The following is a 20,624-nucleotide window of genomic DNA, read 5'->3' on the forward strand; positions in this document are numbered from 1 at the left end:
AGGGGGGAGGAGGGAAGACGACAAGAGGGGACCGGTGGGGTGCTGTAGTTGGGGATGGGTATAGCCACTGCGAGTGGTGCCAGCCATGGCTGCCCCTTTCCCCTCCCTCTCCCCTCCCTGCGCGGTGAAAGCCCTCTCTGCCGTCCTTCCCAAAAAACGCCTGTCGGGGGAAGAGAGGGGGGGAAGGGGGGGAAGGGGGAGGGGGAGGGGGAGGGAAGAGAGGGGGGGGGGGGGGGGGGGGGGGGAGAGGGGGGGGTGGTACTCATGGCTGTGGATGGGATGGCTGTGGGTGGGCATTGGCATGCTGCTGGGGCTGCTGCTGCTGGGGCTGGGCGTGCTGGGCTGGTCTGAACGGTTGCAGTGGACGACCTCGACTCGATCCTTGCTGACCTCTCCGCTCAGGGCGGAGAATCGACCACAGCGTCGGCGCCGGCGACAGCGTCGGCGCCGGATGCGGCAGGCGGTGGGTCGTCGGGATCGGCGGGCGCGGGAGGTACAGCGGGTGGTGGGGATGATCTGGACGCGCTGCTGAACGATCTGGGTGTGCCCGAGAGCGAGACGCAGCGGCGGCCAAAGCGGGCGTCGGTGCGGATTGTGGCCAATCCGTCGCTGTCAGCCGAAACGGCAGCAGTGCTCGATGCGGTCGACTCGTCGGACGTGACGGCGGGCAATCCGGTGTGCGCCGGGTGCCAGATGAACATCTTTGGCTCGGTCCTCGAGGCCATGGGCTCCAAGTGGCATGTGGAGCACTTTACCTGCACCACGTGCTCGACCCAGCTCAAGACCGAGACCTTCCTTGTCAAGGACAACCGTCCGTATTGCGGAACGTGCCACGACCGTATGTTCCTCGACGTCTGCGCAAAGTGCAGCATGAAGATCACCGATGCGCCCATCAAGGCGCTCAACAAGCCGTGGCACGCAGCCTGCTTTGCCTGCGCCGACTGTGCCACAGTCTTTGCCGATGGCGACGGCTCGTTTGTGGAGCAGGACGGCGTGGCGTACTGCGACAACTGCTTCTCTGCCCGCTTTGGCCAGCGGTGCTCAAAGTGCGGCGGCGTCATCACCGAAAACGCCATCGACGCCGGCGACGGAAACCTGTACCACACCGAGTGCTTCAAGTGCAGCTCGTGCGACGTCTCCATCAACGCCACAGGCTCGACTTCGTTCTTCCAGGTCGACGGTAACCTGTTCTGCAAGGACCACGTTCCGTCCGGCGCCGTCACCTCGGTCATCTGCGACGGCTGCGGGCAAAAGGTGCTCGGCGACGCCGCCCTCGCCGGCGACAAGACCTACCACCCATCGTGCCTCAACTGCGACGTCTGCGGTTCGGGCCTTGTCGGGACTAAGTTTTACATGCGCGACGAGTCGCGTGTCTGTGCCAGCTGCGCCGAGTAGCTCCACCGACCTCCCACATCGTCATCGAGGTAAACGCGCTTCTCTCAAAGGAATGAGAACCGCGTCGATGCCGCTGTTGCTGCCGCCACGCTCCGCGGCCGCGTGCCAATGCCGCTGCCGGGCAGTGCCGAGTCGGGCAGAAACGGCGACCGCCCGCTCCGCCGAACTCCGTACTGCGTGCGCGACGCGGTCGGTCCGGGCCTTGTCTGGGACAACGCAGGCAAGTCAAGGAGCGACGAGATCCGCGCCGGCCCACCGCCCCGTGCCGGCCTCGCCGCACTCAGTCCAGTGGAGCCCAGTCGCGGCACCGTCTCGAACCGTGGCGCGTCGACCGAAGACGCCGACCGGAGTCCGGGTCGCTGGCCGACGTCGGGCGGGCTGCTGCCGGCCAGCTTGGCGCGGACAGCGTCGATCTCGGCTTGGATCTCTTCCAGTGTGGTGGGCGGCGCCGGGAGTGACGACGGCGCAGTAGCCGCGGCAGGCGCTGATGGCGTCGACGGCTCGCGCTCGAGCCACGCCGGACGCTCGCGTGGCGGCGCGCGCTCGTCCAGGACCGAGCTCGCCAACTGCCGCGGGGGCGTGGGCGGGGCGGCGAGAGCGGCGGCGCGGCGTCGGCGTCGGCGGAAGCAGCGGCGAGTGCGTCGAGCTCGCGGAGTGAGCGTGCCATGGCGGCCTCGGTGTGGTGGCGTGAGGCGCGGGCCTCGGCCTCACGCTGCTCGACGAGGGCGGCGGCGGCGGCGGCGCGGTTGCGGGCGGTGGCCAGCTCGGCGTTGAGCTCGTCGAGGGCTTCCTTCTCGGCGGCGGCTGTGGTGGCAAGCTCAGCGAGCGCCTGCAGCTGCTCGGTGGCGGCGGTGGCTTGGGCAAGGGCGGTCCGCTGCTCGGCGGCGGCGGCGCGGACACGCTCGAGATCGCGGGCGGCGTCCATGGCACGGGCCTGTTGTTCGGCCATGCGGCGACCCTGGGCGGCCCGGGCGGCATGAAGTGCCTCGAGGTTCGACTCGAGCTCATGATAGGCGGCGGTGGAGAGCGCCGTGAGCTCGTTGGCGTGGCTGGCGACAGCCTGGATCTCGGCTTCGGTCTCGTCGACCTGCTCCTTGAGCGCTCGGTACTTGGTGTCTAGCTCACGCTTGCGCGTCTCGCACGAGCGCTGCTGCGAGAGTGCCGCCGCCCGCGCCGACTCGAGGACCGAGGTGCGGTAGGTGAGGAACTCGTCGGCCTGGGCGATCGACGCCTCGAGCGCCTCGTTCTCGGTGACGAGTGCGTTCTTGGCAGCGAGCGTCTCCTCGAGCTCGGCCTCGAGCGACCCGATGTCGCGCTGGAGCACAAGCTGCTTGTCCTCGAGGCGGGCCTTGGCGGTTCGAACCGAGTCGCGGTCGGCAGCCGCGATCCGAATCTGTTCCTTCAGCTCGAGCGCGGTGGTGCGAGCCTGGGCCTCGAGCGCCTCAATGGCGTCCTCGAGCTCGGCAAGCTTGGCGGTGTCGGTCCGGACTTCGGCGTGGAGGCTGGCAAGCAGCGACTCGAGCTCGGCCTTGTGCTTGGCAAGCAGCGATTGCTCCTTGGCGTACTGCGTCGAGCGGCCCTCGAGCCTGTCCATCAACTCGACTTTGCGGCGGCGGAGAGCGTCGATGTCATCCTCCAGCATGTCATTCTCCTGCTTCAGCTCGGCGACAGCAGCGTCAGCCGGAGCCTGGAGCTGGAGGGCGGCGACCTCGGAGCGGATGTGTGCCAACTCACGCTTGAGCTCAGCGTTTCGCTCGCGCAGGGCGGCCGTGTCGCCAGGGGCGACCGCGTCCTGCGCAGCCGCGCTCCGCTCAGCTTCTGCGGCTGCCACGCGCGACTCCAGTCGCTCGTTCTCGGCCGCCAGGTCGGCCATGGCCATGGCGTCGAGCGAGTCGGTCGCGGGGGCAGACGCAGGCGACGGTGGTGGCACCGGAGCAGGTGTGGCACGCGAGCGGGCCGAGGCCCGTAAAGCCTCATCGCGTGCGTCGGCCTCCATCTGAGCAAGCAGCGCAGCCTCGTCATCGGCTGAGGACGACTCCATGAGATCGCCAAAATCGACCTCGCTTGACAACGACGCTGGTGCCAGTGCGGACGACGAGGCATCGGACGAGGCAAAAGCCGCAACGTCGATCGATGACGCCGACGACTCGGAGGCGGCGGCATGGTCTTGTGGTGTGAGCTGGATAGACATGGGTGGTGGGGGTGGCTCTGTGGCCTCGGCCTCTGCAGCAAGTCGCGCCTCTTCTTCGGCCTTGGCCTTGGCTTCTGCCTCTGCAGCGAGTCGCGCCTCTTCTTCGGCCTTGGCCTTGGCTTCCGCCTCGGCAGCAAGTCGCGCCTCTTCTTCGGCCTTGGCCTTGGCTTCCGCCTCGGCAGCAAGTCGCGCCTCTTCCTCAGCCTTGGCCTTGGCTTCCGCCTCGGCAGCAAGTCGCGCCTCTTCTTCGGCCTTGGCCTTGGCTTCCGCCTCGGCAGCAAGTCGCGCCTCCTCTTCGGCCTTGGCCTTCGCTTCCGCCTCGGCAGCAAGTCGCGCCTCTTCCTCAGCCTTGGCCTTGGCCTCGGCCTCGGCCTCTGCAGCTAGCCGTGCCTCTTCCTCAGCCTTGGCCTTGGCCTCGGCCTCGGCAGCAAGTCGCGCCTCCTCTTCAGCCTTGGCCAGCTGTGCCTCTTGCTCCCGCTGGAGCGCAGCACGCTCCGCTGCTTCCTTGGCCTCGGCCTCTGCAGCAAGTCGCGCCTCTTCTTCGGCCTTGGCCTTGGCTTCCGCCTCTGCAGCAAGTCGCGCCTCTTCTGCCTTGGCCTTGGCTTCTGCCTCTGCAGCGAGTCGCGCCTCTTCCTCAGCCTTGGCCTTGGCTTCCGCCTCGGCAGCAAGTCGCGCCTCTTCCTCAGCCTTGGCCTTGGCTTCCGCCTCTGCAGCAAGTCGCGCCTCTTCCTCAGCCTTGGCCTTGGCTTCCGCCTCGGCAGCAAGTCGCGCCTCTTCCTCAGCCTTGGCCTTCGCTTCCGCCTCTGCAGCTAGCCGTGCCTCTTCCTCAGCCTTGGCCTTGGCCTCGGCCTCGGCAGCAAGTCGCGCCTCCTCTTCAGCCTTGGCCAGCTGTGCCTCTTGCTCCCGCTGGAGCGCAGCACGCTCCGCCGCTTCCTTGGCCTCGCGTCCGTCGGCCTCCATGGCCTGGCGCAGCTGCTCAGACTTGGCAGCAAGCGCGTTTCGGCGGAGGACGAGTGCATCCTGAACGTCGTGCTCGTACTGAGAGACTTTGATCTTGTCGGGCACAGCCTCAAACGTGATCTGCATCGCAGTCGCCAAGGCGCGGATGGCATCGCGCTGCCCGTCCCACGCCTCGAGGTTGTCGCGGTCAGTGAGCAGTGAGTTTGACGAGAGCACGAGCGTCTGCGCCGCGCCCATGATGTTGTCACAAGCAGTCGAGACCATCGAGTTGCGATAGACTGCTTCGTCGCTCTCACTCTCGGAGAGCTGATCCATGCAGTACGCTGTGTACTCTTGAAGGACATCACGCATCGGCACTGCGTGCTGCAGCAGATCCGCCTGACTCGCCTTGAGCGAGCACACGCTACACACAAGGTCGCGCACAGTGCGCAACGTCTTGGCCGCCATGTCCATCTGCTTCTCGCCCGTGGCTGACTCGTCCAGGCTCCACGCCTTGCCATCCTCGTTCACCACAATGTCCGACGACGACGACTCAGACCCATCATCCGAAAGCTCGTCGTCGATAAACGCCAGCAAGTCGTCGGCATCGTCAACTGTCTTACCCTCCTTCTTGGCCTCGACAATGGTCACTTCGTCATCGCTTGACTTGTCCTCCAAAGCCGCGAGCATTGCCAATGCATCCTCGCTCTCGCCATTGTCCTTGTCATCACCATCATTGTTGGTGCCACCACCGTCATCGTCGTCCTCGTCTTCGAGCGCGGCGAGCATTGCGAGAGCGTCCTCGCTCTCATCGCCCTCCTTGTCGTCTCCGTCGTCATCGTCGTCATCGTCTTCTTCAAGCGCTGCTAGCATCGCGAGCGCATCCTCGCTCTCGCCATTGTCCTGGCCACCTCCGTCCCCGTCGTTGTCGTCGTCATCGTCTTCTTCAAGCGCTGCTAGCATCGCCAGCGCATCCTCGCTCTCGCCATTGTCCTGGCCACCTCCGTCCCCGTCGTTGTCGTCGTCATCGTCTTCTTCAAGCGCTGCTAGCATCGCCAGCGCATCCTCGCTCTCACTCTCAGCATCGTCACCGCCATCACCATCATCGCCGTCATCACCTCCCAGCGCTGCAAGCATCGCCAGCGTATCTGCGTTGTCTCCGCCGTCATCCCCCTCGTCATCATCTTCATCTGCACTCTCCCATATCCTTGTTAGTCAGCACCACAACGCCCACCAGATCAACCGCCAACCAGCCACACCAGCCCGCCAGCCAATCAGCCCGCCAGCCACCATCCAGCCCGCCAGCCACCATCCAGCCCGCCAGCCACCATCCAGCCCGCCAGCCACCATCCAGCCCGCCAGCCAACACCCAGCCCGTCAGACTACCAGCCCACCAGCCCGTCACAGGGCATTCTTCCTGGCCGTCCCCGCCCGCGCCCCGCACACACCGCACACACCGCACACACCGCACACACCGCACACACCGCACATACGCGGACACACGCCACACAGGCACCTTACACATACCAAGCGCATTCAACTGATTGAGCATGTCCATGTCCAGTGATCCCTCAGACGAGCTCGCCTCCAGTCCGGCTAGCAAAGCCGCCACGTCCTCGTCATCCGACATGGTTGGTCGGTTGGCGCCAAGGCGGCCGAGCGACGAGTGCCACTGCCTGCCTCCCAATGTTGACCATTTATTGGACGTTGTCACTCAATATTTCCACCTCGGCCACCCCTCCGGTAACCGCTTGTGTTTGTCTCATGCCACAGATCGCCCCCACATCAGAGACAGTTGCTGTTGCAGTAGTGCGACTCGCTAAATGATCCTCTTCTCACGGAGACTTTCCCCCACTGCGAGATCATCTGCGTGTCTCTGGCGACTTGCGACTCCCGCATGAGACGTCTTTCATGCAGGAATGGTTTTGTGATCACGTTTTCTTTTACCGGGCGCACCTGTTTCGCAAGCTCACGAGCGCAACAACACCTTGACCAAGAGGAGGCAAGGACCATCGCCTATTTATTCGCCAGTGCCTCCTCCACCCGTGCCACCCACACATCGGTCTTGACTCGCGCGGCAGCGGCGGTGCCAAAGACCTCCTCAGCCACTCCTATGGCCCTCGAGAGGAGGACCCGCGCCTCGCGACGGTTGCCAGACGCGGCGGCGACGGCGGCAAGGTTGGCGTGGTTCTCGGCGACTTCGATGTGCCGTGGACCAAAGGCGGCGACGTTGATGGCCATGGCGGCCTCGTACGCGGCCTGCGCCCCCTCGAGATCGCCAGTCATCTTGCAGAAGATACCATACGTGTTGAGTGCCTGCGCCTTCTTTGGATGCGAGGCGCCGAACCAGCGCTCAAAGGCGTCGAGGGCGGCTGCGATACGATCGGCGATGGCCGGCGCCGAGCTTGGTCCAAACGTCGGCCGAGCCAGCTGCGCCAGTGCAATGCCATTGTCATTCTCAGCCACCTCGCCAGCGAGGCCAGCGCGCTCGTTGATGGCCCGCGCCGCACAGTACCGCGCCTCGGCCGCGTCGAGCCGCTTCAGCTTGCGCAGCGCGTCGCCCTGGCATTGCGCCACCTGCGCCACCTTGGGGTGCTCGCTGCCGAGCGCATTCTCGAGCACACTCTGGGCCTGGTCGTACAACTCCATCGCTTGGCCGTACTCGCCCCGCTTCTTGGCGATCTTGCCGAGCGCCAGAAGAGTCTCGCCGACGTCACCGTGCTCGGGCCCAAGGGCGGCTTCGCGAATCTCGAGCGCCCGCGCGTACGCCTCCGCCGCTGCCGGGTAGTTCCCTAGAAGTCGATGGACGTCACCGAGTGCTGCCTGCAAGTCTGCCACCAGCGGCGCCCGAGGACCGAGGATAGCCTCGGCGGTCGCCAGCGCCCGCCCGTACTCATCGAGCGCCGCCGTGTACTTGCCTTGCTTTTTGGAGACGTTGCCGATGGCAGCGAGCGCCTCGGCCGCTGCCACGTGCCGCTCACCAAAGACGCGAACCGTAGCGGCGAAGACTGCGTCGTACACAGCCTTGGCCTCGGCCCACTTGGACATTTTGCGCAACACGTCGCCCAGCCGACGAAGCTCGCGCGTGGTCTCGGGCGCAAAAGCCCCAATTGCAGCCTCGAGCACCACCAGCCCAGCCTCATATGCGGCGCGCGCCTCGTCGTACTTGCCGGCCTTCTTGAGAAGAAGGCCCTTGGTGCAGAGCACTCGTCCGCGCTTGGCGTCGCGCGGGCCGACCGCCCGGTTGAGCACAAGCTCTGCCCGCTCGATGTAGTCCAGCGAGCCGTCACCACCGATGCTGGCAAGTGCCACCAGCACATCGCCGGTTTTTTCATGGCTCGAGCCGTACGCCCGTGAGCATGTGTCCAGCGCAGCCTTGAGGACCCGCGCGGCTCCACGGAGCTGGCCGACTTCGCGAAGGAGCACACCCACCCGCAGCTGCGCGTCGGCAAGCATGTCGCGGGTCACTCGCCCACCCGACTCGTCAATGTACGCCCTCAGCGCCGCCTCGAGCGCATCATCAAGCCCGGCCAGCTCCTCGCCCAGCACCGTCTTGAACACTCGCAGCAGCACCTCGGGCGGCATGCCCGAGCCCGAGTACATGCCCAGCAACAGCGGGACACTTTGCATGTTGGCCTCCAGACGTGCCGCCCTGTATGTCGACGGCTCGGCGTGAAGGAGTGCACCATAGATCTCGCCTCCTGCCCGCCCAAGAGCATCCTCGTTCCGACGCGCTGCCGGCGACGCTGCCATCTCTTCAAAGTAGCCCACAAAGGTCTTCAGCAGCGATGCGGGGACCGCAAACTTGCTCGTCAGCGCTGCCGAGGTTGTTGGATGCGCAAACCGGAGCCGGGAGCGGGTGGTCCGGAGCAGCGGCGCTAGAGCGCGCGCAAACGGCCGCCACACCACCCGATCGCCGACCGAGAGCATGGCAAGGAGCTCATCCTCACGCACCCCGCCCGACGAGAAATGAACGAGCCAGAGCGCCTCGCGGACCGTCCCGGCACGCAGCCCGCTCGGGCCTTCAAACTCGGCCTCCCACCGCGCAAAGAGCTCTCCAAGCAGCGCCTCGGGCGAGTCAAGCGACGCGAGCCACGCCAGATGCGCATCAAGCGCTTCAAAGTCTCCGTACACCTTCAGCTCACCGAGGAGGACGGTGGTGAAGAGCGGAAGCCGCGCTGCCGGTGCTAACTGAATCATGTCCATCTGGACCGGTGAGAGTGTCTTGCCGACTGACTTGAGCGAGGCCGCTGCAAAGGTGGCAATTTGCTCGGGCGTCCACGGCGTGGGCCGAAGCGTGTGCGGGAGACTGTCGAGAATGCGAACGGTGCCCGGCGCGCGCGAGACAACGAGTGCCACGTTCTCCGGCACGCGCCGGTCAAAGACAAGCGTGGATAGGCCTACGGTGCTGGCCAGTTCGTCGAGCCCGTCGACCATGATCAGCACTCGCTTGGCGGCGTTGGTTGCCCATCGGACTGTGTTGATGTACGCCGTCGACGCTTCGGCCAGCGACGCCGGTGGCCGCTCGGCTGCCAGCTGCGGGAGCTGCGCGGCGAGCGCAGCAACCAGGCCGCAGAGCACGTCGACAACGGCTTCACCACAAGTCACCTGCCACGCGGCAATGACGTCCGACTCGGACGCGACGAGGGAAGAAAACGCAGTCGTCATGGCGAGGCTCTTGCCGGCACCGGCCTCGGCCTCGACGACGGCGATGCGCTCGAGCGGCGTGACGTGCTGCGCGGTGAGAAAGGCGACAATAGCGTCGGCGACACCGCCATCGGGCCCGCGGATGTTCGGCACTTTCACATCCGCCATCCACGGATTGGCCTCAAACTGGCGCGGGAGCGTCTCGGAAAGGTGCTCGCCGGAACCGCTGGCGGATGTGGAGCCGACGGGTAGGCCCTGGGCGGCAAAGAAAGCGTCGTCGAGGGCGAGACGGAGATCGCGCTCGACCATCTCACCAAGCTCCTTGGGCGAGTGGAAGAGGCGGACATGGAGACCCGACTTGCGGATTCGCTGCTTGAGCCGGATGAGTCGGAGCGTGTGGTACGCCGACTCGCCGGCGTGCTCGTTTCCGGCCGCGACGTGGACCAGATCGCGGGCGACGTTCTCGGGCTCGGACCCGGGGCAGCCGGCCTTAAAGTAGAAGAATGCGCGCTCGTAGACGGCCTTGGGATGCGCGAGCGCGCCAGCGACAACCTCGAGCTCAGTCATCGAGCACTGGCTGTAGTCGTGGACCCAAGAGTGGCCAGCCTCGGCCGCAGCGTCAAAGGTGGCGGCTAGCAGCGGATCCTGGGCGAGTGAGGGATGTGGCTGGGCCCATCCGTAGCGATCACCGAGAATGCAGATAAAGAAGGGAGCACACGAAGCGAGCTCTGCCAGACAAGTCTCCAGCACCTGACCCTGCGCAGCAGCATCTTTGGTGATGCCCCAGCGAAGATCAATGGCCGAGAAGTGGATGCCCACATCGCTGGCATAGGCTGCCAGCTCGGGCGCCGTCCGCTTGATCACCTCCTCCCGCTCGTTCATCAGATCGGTAAACGTCGACGAGACAAACACTCGCATGGTCCTTGCCGCCACCTGCTCCCGCTCGCCTTGGCCAACATCATGCAGGCCCCGGACCTTGCCCGGCTCGACCTTGCCCACCTTGCGCAGCGCTACGCTTCGTCGTGCCTCGCGCGTCTGTCGAGCAATCTTCATTCTCCTCGCAGCCCTGCGGTCCGCCTCGGCCGTCGCCACTCTCCGCCGCCATGCCACTCTACTCTGCTCGTAGTGTGTGTCGTCCATATGGACCGCGAGGTGTGGGCGAGATGTGTCGGTGTGTGTGCCTGTGTGTGTGTGTGTGTGTGTGCGTGTGGTCAGGAGACTCGGCTTTGGACGGCTTTGTTCGGCGGAGGAACCATTGTTCTTTGGCTCTTTGGGAGAGGGGGGTTGGAGGAGGGGGGTTGGAGGAGGGGGGGGGAATGGGGTTGGAGGGATCGGGGTGAAGAGATTGGCTGATGGTGATGGTGATGGTGGTGATGGTGATGGTGATGGGCATGGCGGTGATGTGGTGGTGGTGATGGTGATGTGAGGCAATCTTAGCGGCAGATGGCGACACAATGAGGATGACGATATGGATCATACCACCTTTAGCCATGGCAATCAAACGAGGCCCATGTACACATGCACATGGTCTGTGATATGGTTGCTGCCAGCTGGCTAGCCGTCCCCTGAAAAAGGTCTCTACGAAAAAAAGGACACACCGCCTCTGTTTCACCGACACCGACGACACGAGCCAGCTGCTCTGCCCGCCACCACTCTCCCACCACCACCACGACCACCACGACCACCACCACCGCGACCACCACCACCACCAGCTGCTCTCGACGTTTACAGCTGCCAGCTCCTCGGCCATGTCCCGTGTGCGAAACAGGGCCCACACGGCTGTCCCTGCGCTCCATGCCAAGGCCGCCCGTGGGAGCAACAACAACGACGACGGCGCGTGCTCCTCCTCCTCCTCCGACTCGTCGTCCGTCTCCGAGCTGTCGTCTTCATCGTCGGCCTCCTCCTCCTCATCGTCGCCCTTTGATCTCTCGACAGCAGGGCCGGCGAGCGGTGCCGCAACGAGAAGCGCCGCCGCCTCGGCCGTTGGGCGATCGGGTTCGGGTGTGACTGCTGTGCCGACGAGCGGAGGCGCATCTGCATCGCCTGCAGTCACCGTTAGCCCACCGACAGCATCGGTGGCGGCATCATCACCGAATGCCGCTGTTGCCGGAGGGAATGGCGCTGATGGCAGCATGGTGGACATCCCGGTCTCGATCGCGGCGGTCCAGGGTGGGTCCAAGGCCAACTCGGTGTGCATCGACTGCGGAGCGAGCAACCCGCGCTGGGCCTCACTCTCATACGGCACCTTCCTCTGCGTCGAGTGCTCGGGCCTTCACCGCTCGCTCGGCGTCCAGCTCTCATTCGTCCGCTCGCTCGATCTGGACACATGGCACCCGTCGCAGCTGCTGCTGATGCACCTCGGCGGCAACGCTGCCGCTTATGCCGCCTTTGCCGCCGCAGGCTGGGACACCGTCTCCTCGGCCTCGGACGTTCTCCGCGCAAAGTACGAGTCAGACGCGGCCGCAAAGTACCGCGAGCAGCTGCTGGCGCGAGTCCAGGACGCCGTCTCGCGGCTCCTTACACAGTCGAACGCGTCGCTCTTTCCGGCCTGGATCAGCTCCGACGATGACGACGACGGCGATGGTGGTGGTGGCGGCGGCGGCGGCCAGGACGCTGGTTCCACCCCTGACGAGGCGCCCGCCGCCGCCGACGCCTTCAAGCTCGTTGTTCCGCTCCAGGCTCGGGCCCACCAGGTCGCCACCTGGTCACGCGCCGAGGTAGGCCAGTGGCTGGATCTCATTGGGATGGCCCGCTACGCACACGCCTTTCGCGCGCACGCTATCGACGGCTCAATGCTTGCCGAACTTGCGGATCACGAGCTCCTACGCGAGATCGGAGTTGACGTTGTCGGCCACAGGTTCCACGTCCTCCGCGCCATCCGGCTGCTCACCGGCTCGACGCCAGCCTCGGCCGCACCGCCGCCGCCGGATCCGCGGGCCGATGCCGAGTTCCTGGCAGCTGCCACCGCTGCGGCCATGGCACTTGCCTCCCCCCGCAAGGGCAAGGGCAAGAGCAAGAGCAAGAGCAAGGGAAAGGGCAAGAGCAATGACCATGACATGAAGCGGCGACCGCACTCGGGCGAGTTTGTTGAGCCTGGCTACGGCGAGCCGAGCCAGTTGCATCTCACGCTCACCCCGCGCGGCAAGTCGACGAGCAATGCGGCGCGCCGAGCCTCGGTCGACGTCTCGACCCTCTCGCTGAATAAGCTGATGGAGGGCATGGACTTACCGGGATCACCGGCCCAGGCCCGCAACAACAACTCGGGCGTGTCGCTTGCGACTCGTGGGCGAGTCTTTACCGAGTCGGGCGCGTCGCTGACCGGTTCGGGCGGCAACCAGCCGATGAGTGGCTACCTCTTCAAGCAGGCGTCGTCAGTCTCCAAGGGCTGGCGCAAGCGCTACTTTGTCCTCGACGCCTACGTCCTCTCGTACTACAAGAACAAGGAGGCAGCCGATGACGGCGACAAGCCCTCGGGCACCATCCCCACCATGGGTCGCGAGGTCAAGCGCGTCCCGCGCAAGGGTCAGTACGCCTTTGTCCTCTCGCACACCGGGACCCGCGACTACTTTCTCCGCGCGCCCGACGAGGCCGCCATGCACAAGTGGATCACTGCGCTCGTGTGCGAGGGCATGTGCACCACCGAGGAGGGAGGAACGTCGGACGTCTCGTCGCGCGCGCCGGGCGCTGTGCCCGGTCACTCGCGATCGCGCTCGCCGTCGACAGCCTCGCGCCGCTCTGACGACGGCGGCGGCGGCGGCCTCACCCCGGTAGTTCTCGATGCCAACGCCGAGCTCGCCGCCGCAGGCCTTGTCGCCTCGGTCGTCCAGGTCGCCGAGCCGATCGCCGCCCAGGCCGCCGTCGTTGTCATCCGCGACGGTGCGCTCTCCATGATGTCCGGCTCGGAACAGCGCGCCTGTCGCGTCGCGCTTACTGCCGCCAGGCTCGAGGTCAACTACCTTGACGACAACTCGTCCATCGTCGTCGACCTCGCCGGCGCCTCGGTCACCAAGGGCTCCAAGGCCGCAGGCAAGGCCTCATCGCGTGCCTTTGTCCTCGCCACACGCGCCGGCTCCTTTGTCTTTGTCGCCTCGTCCAAGGACGAGTGCAAGGCCTGGCTCAGCGAGCTCACCGCCGCCCTCGCGTAGCCAGGACCATACCGTGACATATTTATGATGCGTTGCCGCAGTTGCCCCTGCCATTGACCCGACCAACGCACCGCACGTGCCGTCCAGTGACGTGCGATGACGTCTGTGTTGCAACCGTGACGACAGCCGAATATTCGGGAACATTCGCCAGTTCATAAAACCCCGCGCTGACAGTCAACAAATAGCACCAAGTATTCCCGGCATACACACACACAAGATCATCAACAACAGCATCATCAACATGGATACCATCAAGCAGACGCTCGGCCTCCAGGAGGAAAAGTCGCAAGAGGAAAAGGTGAACAACGCCGCTTCCGAGGCGGGTACGGCCGTCAAGGACTTGGCGACCGAGACAGGCAAGCTGGTCAAGGACAAGTCCAAGGAGGTGGTCGATGGCGTGAGGGAGACCACAGCCCAGGCTGCCGACGAGACTAAGAACGCAGTCCAGCCTAACGACGCCGAGTAATGGATGAGCATGGGGGCCTGCGCATGCCGACTGGCTCGACTTGACTCCAGCCACGATAATAACAACACCAAAACCACACCGAGCCACAGTACACACCACACACAGCGATGCCTTTTACTGGCCAAAGAGCGAGAGCGAGATGGCTGCCTTGTTCTTGGCCTTGCCGCCGCGGCCCTTACGTTTGCCGCGCTTTCCGCTGGAGGTGGCGGCGGCAGCGACTGCTGCGGCTTGCGCGGCGGCCTGCCGCTCGGCCTGGGCGCGCGCTGCGCCGGCCACTGCTTCGCGGATGGCCGGCATCCGCTCCATCACATCGCGGAACACTTCGGCGTTGGCTCCGCCCATGGCCTGGACCACCGCAAGCAGCGCGTCGGCAGAGGGGCTTTCCGCCGCCACTTGAAGATAGACCGCCAGGACCGGAAGCGCACCGGCGAGCATCACGCCCTGCGCCGCAGCGTCAAGAACCCCGCCGCAGTACAGGGTCTGGCAAAGCGCCGCCACAGGGACCGCCAGCGTGGCCGCGGCTGCAGGACCATCGCTAGTTGGCGCCAGTGCGGTCAGCGCCACCAGGCCGTGCGGGACCAGGACAAGCGAGCACCCGGCGAGCCGCGCGCCGACCTCGGTACTTGGCCCGACGCTGCATGCGACGGCTGCCAGGCCGGCTGCAACCTCCAGCGCCCGCCCGCCCGCCGCCAATGCCGCAGCATCGCAGCCAGGAACACACGCCTTCACCCGCGATACCAGCGCAGTCGTCGCAGACCGGAGCACGCCAGCTTCGGCGTCAGCTACGCCCGCCGCCGCCACCATCAGCGACGGCAGACTGTCGAGCAATACTTGAGCTGGCGCCGACGCAACCACAGCTTCCAGCACCCTTGCCACCGCGCCATGGCTCTGAAGTGCTTTGACCATTGTCGGCCACGCGCTGGCCAGAGCGGTGGCCACGCCGGGTGATTCCGACGTGTGAAGCACCCGCACCACCAGCGGCGCCTCGTAGCGGGAGGCAAAGAGCGGTGGCGGCAGCGTTGCGATGAGGTCGGCAACAAGAGCAACCCACGCATCGACCATCGACTGGTCTCCGCCCTCGATCTGCGGAAGAATACCGGCAAAGACAAGCTCACAGAGTGAGTCAAGGACCGGCGCGGCGCTGTTCGGCGCGTCGGCATCTATCCCTGCCCGTAGCGCAGCCATGTATGCGGGCAGCAAGCGGGTGACAACAAGAGTGAGGCCGGCGTCACCGCACCGCCTCGACACCACCATGGAGTTGACGCCGACAAGCACGTCGCCGTAGTGCTGAAACTTGGGCAGTGGGCCGAGGCTAAGCACGCTCGCCAGTGCGCGCAGCGCGTAGCAGATGTCGGCAGGCCTCGACTCACCGTACGCCGAAAAGAGAAAGCCGCCAGCAAGGCCAAGGAGCAGGTCGGCCGAGTCGCGGTCTTCAGGAAGTAGGCTCTCGGCGTCGTCGTCTTCACGCGAGGCGTGGATGGTGGCCACCACCAGCGAAGCACACGCCCACAGCATCGGCGCGTGCGGGACCGCCAGCGGCGCAAGGCCCGGCAGCGCCCGGTCCTCCACCGGCGCAGTGTATACCTGCGGCCGGTACTCGGCATGGACCTCATGGGTGAGCGCAAAGCCGAGGACTGGCGTGTCGCGCAGCGCGCCCAGCCACTGGACGGCGAGCTCGGGCACAAGCGGCTCGAGCACGTCAGCCAGAAGCGGCGACAGCGGCGCCGCCGGCGCCTCGAGCGACTGCACGTGCAGGTCGGCAAAAACGCGGAGGACTGCCGACTTGAGCAGCGCCACGGCGAGCGACGAGCAGTGCGGATACTGCATCGAGAGCGAGTCGAGCTCGCCCTGCAGCCGCACAAGCGGCGCAAGCGTACGCGCCACGTCCTTGGCCACCGGTGCCGCTGCCATGGCCGGCGACGTCAGATACGCCGCCACCACCGGCGCCGCCGCCACCCCAACTTCGGCACGTCCGCCCTCCTCTTCAAAGCCCGACCGCAGCGCAGACGCAATCTGCGCCTGCGAGAGCTGCAGCAGGTACATGTCGTCAAACTGGGGATCGCGCACGCCGCCGTACACATCGAGCACCACCGCAAGAAGACCGAAGCCTGCAACCTTGAGCTCAGGCAGTTGTGAGGTGCAGAGGGAGAACGCCATGCCCACCGCGGGCTCTAGCTGCGCCGGCGGCGGCTGCGGCGCTAGCGCAGACACGGCTGCGGCAGCCATGCGCGCTACAGCCGCCACTGTTCTCGCTGCGACGACAACAGAGCCCGAGCCGACACCAAGGCCCACTTCGACGCCGTCGCGGCTGACGCCATTCGCGCGCTCACCACCGTCCGAGCCCAGCATAGTCTCGCCGTCTTCAGCGTCCATGGCACCAGCACCCGCAGCAGCAGCGCTAGCGCGTGACGGCGTGCCGGACTCGACGCGCACAAGCTGCGGCAGGGCGACTACGGCCTCGCCCTGGGTAGCGGTGCGGAGGAAGGCGAGCAGCGCCGGCGCGTTATCGGGACTAAGAACTGCTTCCAACAGCGCCGGCGACGGTCCGGCTTGCACTGTATGCAGTTGGGAAGCGAGGATCACGCTGGCGACAAGGTGCGATGCAGCGTCGACACTGTCGCTGCCAAGCAGATCGCCCCCCAGCCGCTGCAGCGCCTGCTCGAGTGTCGAGAGTGCGTCGGGTCCAAGGCTCGAGCCTCGTGCCACAATGGGAGCTGCGCCACCTACTGCCATGCCGCCTACAAGGGCGGCACGGAGCTCGGGTGCCGGCACCGCCCGCGGCGCCATGATGACCACCTGCAGCGCGCCTTTGATCAGCGGGCGCCATGCAGAGGCCAGCCGACTGGCGGCACCGTCGAGGACGAGGCGGAGTGCTGGCAGAGCGGCGGTGTCGAGCAGCGCTGGGGCTGCTGACGGTGCGCCCGGCATGGCACATGCGTGGTCGGGAATCGGCAGCCCGCCGACGACCCGGGCTGCGAACGACGCCGGCAAGCTCGCATAGGCCACAACCCGAAGCAGGGTCCACGCATCGGCAGCAAAGGCAGTCTCTATGCCCAGCTCCGGGCCAAGGACCTCGGTGGCCGACGCGACGACGCCGGCGAGCGACACCGCAGCGCACGGCCGGAGCGACGCGCGGGTGCAAAGCACGGCGCCGACGGCGGGTAGAAGCGTGTCAAGCGCCGAGTGGAGCGCAACCGAGCCGTTGGCGGCGACCAGCTCGAGACTGGCGGCAGCCCACGAGTGCAGGTGGGTCGAGCCGGCTTGCGCTGCGGCCAGCAGTAACCGAAGGCTCGGCCCAACTAGCGGTGCCGCCTGCAGCGAGCCAAGCGCCACGTGATGGTAGCCGAGCGCAAGGGCACAGCCGGCGGCATGGACCGAGTTTCCTTCGCGCAGCGCGGCTTCGAGGCTCTCCAGCACGCTGCGAGCAAGGGCATCGCTCGAGGCCTCGGGCGCAACAGCAGCGAGCAGGCCGAGAGCGGCGGCGGCGAGCTGGCGGACCAGCGGGACTGGGCTCTTCAGTAGCGGCAGCAGGGTGGATCTCAGCGCGGCGCCGACCTTGCCGGCGCCGGTCTTGAGCGCGGGCGAGGAGAGGCCGGCGATGAGCGCGGCGAGCAGAGCGGCGACCACGTTGGCCTGCAGCGCCACAAACTGCGCGTGTCCTGAGGCCGAGAGGTAGCCTGCGTCGTCACCGTCACTTGTCGAGGTACCCGACGCGAGCGTCGACGCGATGTTGGAGACGAAAGCGCGAGTTCGCGACTTGCCGCGCCCACTGGCGGCCTTTTCGGCGGCGGCGGCTGCAGACGCGGTTGCCTGTCCCAGCGCCGAGCCAAAGTGGTTGACGAGCTGCAGCTTGTTGCCGGACTTCTGCAAGCCAAAAAGGACACCAAAGAGGGCGACGGCGGAAGTGAGCTGGACCTGCCGGTCGGTGGCGGTGTAGGCGACAAGGACGCGGGAGACCGGACAAGATCCACAGGCGGCCACAAGCCGGGCCGGGCTGAGGATAGAGTCAAGGAGGTCGTACGAGGCGTACGGACCGAGAGCGGCGGCAAATGGCGAGAGCCGTGTGCAGCCTGGCAGAAGCGCCGAGCCGCCGAGGACCGGCGCGGCGGCGCCGCCGTCGATGGCAGCGAGCATTTCCGGCAGCGCGGACGTGACGACGGCCGACGTCGGGAGCGATCCGACAACCGACGCTGCGTGGGTGAGGAGCGGGACAAAGAGCGGCTTGAGCCGCTTGGCTGGAAGCTGGGCCGCAAGGCTAAGATGTGAGCCCGAGAGCAGCGATGAGGTAGTCGAAGCGTTTGCAGCAAGCGCCGAGGCGCCGGTCACCAGATCGACAGCCAGGTCCACCGCTGCCGCCGGCGCGGCTGGCGAGGCGAGAACTGCTTGTGTGGCAAAGCAAGCGAGGGCGACGCAGGTGACGGCCTGTGGCGAGGCAGATTCAGGCCGCAGCGACGACAGGTAGCGAAGCGCAGGCACGGCCTTGTCCCACATCGAAGCCGCAAGGCGCGGAGCGGCGGTGGCGAGGCCGGCGAGAAGGAGAAGCCCGGCCTGGCAGAGAAGGTCTGCGCCAGGCTGACTCGCGGTTGTCGACGCCGTGTACGGCGAGAGTAGCGCAAGAGTAACCGAGGCGCCCAGCTCGAGCTCTGGGACGGGCAGCGATGTCTGCGGCGGGTAAGCGACCGACCAGGCGAGGATGGCGTGCGCGGCGGTGGCCGAGCCAAGGAGCTTGCAGCAGAGAGTCCGCAGCGCAGCGGCCTCACCACCAGAAAAACCGAGAGCTGCGCGTGGGCCTGCTGCAGGCTCTGGACTTGGCTCGCAAAGAGAGTCGACGAGAGCGGGAGGGCGGAGCAGGCAGTTGCGGCGCGGGCGAGGGCAACCGCTGCGGTCGATCGGAGGTGCAGATTGGAGGCGGCAAGGAAGCGGTCGGCCGCGAGCGTGTCTGTGGCGCGTGTGGCAAGTGCCGGCGGCATGTTGTCCGACACCGCGTACGCGTCCAGGGCAGCGACAACGACGTCGAGCACGAGCGCGGTGGTGAGCGGAAGCGCAAGCAGCGGGTGGCTGCCATCATCGAGGATGTCGAGGAGCGTAGCAAAGAGCGCGTCGAGCGGCTGGAGACGGAGGACCAGCGGCTGGACAAAGCCGAGAGCGAGCGCGGGGCTGAGGATGCTGACGGCTGCGGCGGCGTGATGCGGCGGCGCCGAGGCACCCACCAGTGCCTTGAGCCACGACGCAGCGGCGCGGAGAAAGGGAGCAAAGGCGACCGCGCGAGCCGGGACCGAGAGGCGACCAGCCAGTGCGGCGAGCGTGGCAGCACAGACGGAGCGACCGACGGCCGAGCCCTTGACAAAGACAGAGGCCAGCGGCGAGAGGACCGACGCCAGTGCTGCTGCTGCGGCCTCGAGTGGCAGCGCCAGCAGAGCAGCCGGCAATGAGCCGGCAGCGTCGTTCGGTAGCGCGGCCTGATCGGCGTTGGGGGCGAGCGAGACGGCGGCGGCCGGGAATGCGACCGTCCGCGCGTACAGATCGAGCATGGCAGCAGTGGCGGCGGCAAGCGAGGTGATGGCGTCGTCGGTCTCTTCGAGCAAGGCCTCAACCGGCATCAGGCCGGCCACCATCTTGAGCAGGGCCTGGAAGGCTGGCTCGAGGTCCTTGAACCCACTCGGCCCGGCGGTAGCGAGGCTCAGCACGAGGTGGCCGAGCGCGGCGTGCATCTGCGGCGAGGAGATCTTGAGAGCAAAGAGGGCCTTGAGCGGCTTGGCCACTTCCGATGAGGCAGCCGAGGGGCCGCGCGAGCCGGCAGCAGTCAGAGCAGCCGCGAGAGCGGTGACGACCTTGACACGGGTGGTGAGCGGGGTGGCGGTAGCGCGAGCGAGCTTGAGCAGCCGCGAGATGAGATCAGGAAGCACAGGCGTAGCAAAGGCAGCGAGAGCACAAAGGAGCAGAGCCAGCGAGTCCAGAGCAGCGTTGGCACCTTCGATGGCAGGCTTGTCGGCCAGCTTGGCCTTGACAGGCGTCATGAGCGATTGGAGCAAGTCCGCCAGGGCAGCAAGCGAGCCCTTTTCCAGCGAAGCCGCCATGACAGCCACGGCAGCCTCTCGTGCCATAGGCGAGAGCGAGGGCGCAGTGAGCAAAGGAAGGACAACCGAGTCGACCGAGTCCTGCACAGCTCTGTAAGCCTCCGATGACATGTCGGGAATGACCGTGTGGGCGAGGCTGACCAGGGCGGCCAGTCCAGCCGGACAGAGACAGGGGGCGCCGGGAGTGTTGGCGGCAGTGGTGGTGGCCGACTGGAGGACATGTACGCACCTCTCCACACTGTTGGCCATGGTGGTTGGTGGTGGTGGTTGGTGGTTGGTGGTGGTGGTGGTGGTGGTTGGTGGTTGGTGGTGGTGGTGGTGGTGGTGGGGGTGAAGTGGTGGAGGGGAGTGAGTGCCACGTCGGTCGGCTGGCGGGTGGGCTGGTGGAGGGGGATGATGGGGATGGTGGAGGGGGATGATGGGGATGGTGGAGGGGGATGATGGGGATGGTGGTGTGAGCCCATGTTGGGTGACGACAACAACTTGAGACCACAGACAGTCCCTCCCCACTCGACACGCGCCACACACTCCACTCCACTTGACAGAGGGTCAGACGGAGGGTCAGACGGAGGGTCAGACAGAGGGTCAGACAGAGGGTCAGACAGAGGCCTGTGACGGACATGTATTCGAGGGGAAAGAGAAGCAAGGGGGGAGGTGGTGGCGGTGGCCGCGGGTCGAGCAGGGGACGGCCGGGCGGGTCGAGCAGGGGACGGCCGGGCGGGTCGAGCAGGGGACGGCCAACGCAGCGTGGACAAGGAAGAGGC

The 20,624-nt window shown here is 66.4% G+C and overlaps 4 protein-coding genes across 4 annotated transcripts in view; 2 read left to right on the forward strand and 2 right to left on the reverse strand.

The window, feature by feature from the left end:
• AMSG_09408 (leupaxin) overlaps window positions 1–1,454 on the forward strand; it is a 1,670-nt gene extending 216 nt beyond the window's left edge. The window contains exon 2 of the mRNA XM_013899319.1: window positions 362–1,454. Coding sequence (XP_013754773.1) covers window positions 362–1,395 — 1,034 coding nt within the window. The 3' untranslated portion in view covers window positions 1,396–1,454. The remainder of the gene's footprint in view (window positions 1–361) is intronic.
• On the reverse strand, window positions 1,337–10,312 carry AMSG_12261 (uncharacterized protein; the record flags this gene model as incomplete). The annotated part of the gene is made up of 5 exons (XM_013899355.1): window positions 1,337–1,879; window positions 1,963–5,682; window positions 6,053–6,197; window positions 6,569–10,182; window positions 10,288–10,312. 5 exons carry the CDS (start codon window positions 10,310–10,312, stop codon window positions 1,440–1,442), a joined length of 7,944 nt encoding a protein of 2,647 aa, XP_013754809.1. The 3' UTR covers window positions 1,337–1,439.
• A 608-nt stretch (window positions 10,313–10,920) lies between these two features.
• On the forward strand, window positions 10,921–13,783 carry AMSG_09411 (uncharacterized protein; the record flags this gene model as incomplete). The annotated part of the gene is made up of 2 exons (XM_013899320.1): window positions 10,921–13,313; window positions 13,549–13,783. 2 exons carry the CDS (start codon window positions 10,921–10,923, stop codon window positions 13,781–13,783), a joined length of 2,628 nt encoding a protein of 875 aa, XP_013754774.1.
• Window positions 13,784–13,897: 114 nt separating this feature from the next.
• AMSG_09412 (uncharacterized protein) lies at window positions 13,898–19,971 on the reverse strand (the record flags this gene model as incomplete). Its single annotated transcript, XM_013899321.1, has 2 exons — window positions 13,898–18,508; window positions 18,544–19,971. The coding sequence occupies 2 exons, from the start codon at window positions 19,969–19,971 to the stop codon at window positions 13,898–13,900; spliced, it is 6,039 nt and encodes a 2,012-aa protein (XP_013754775.1).
• Between the last annotated feature and the right edge of the window lie 653 nt (window positions 19,972–20,624).

This window comes from Thecamonas trahens (genome assembly GCF_000142905.1).
Source record: "Thecamonas trahens ATCC 50062 unplaced genomic scaffold supercont1.46, whole genome shotgun sequence".
Classification (NCBI taxonomy): Eukaryota; order Apusomonadida; family Apusomonadidae; genus Thecamonas; species Thecamonas trahens.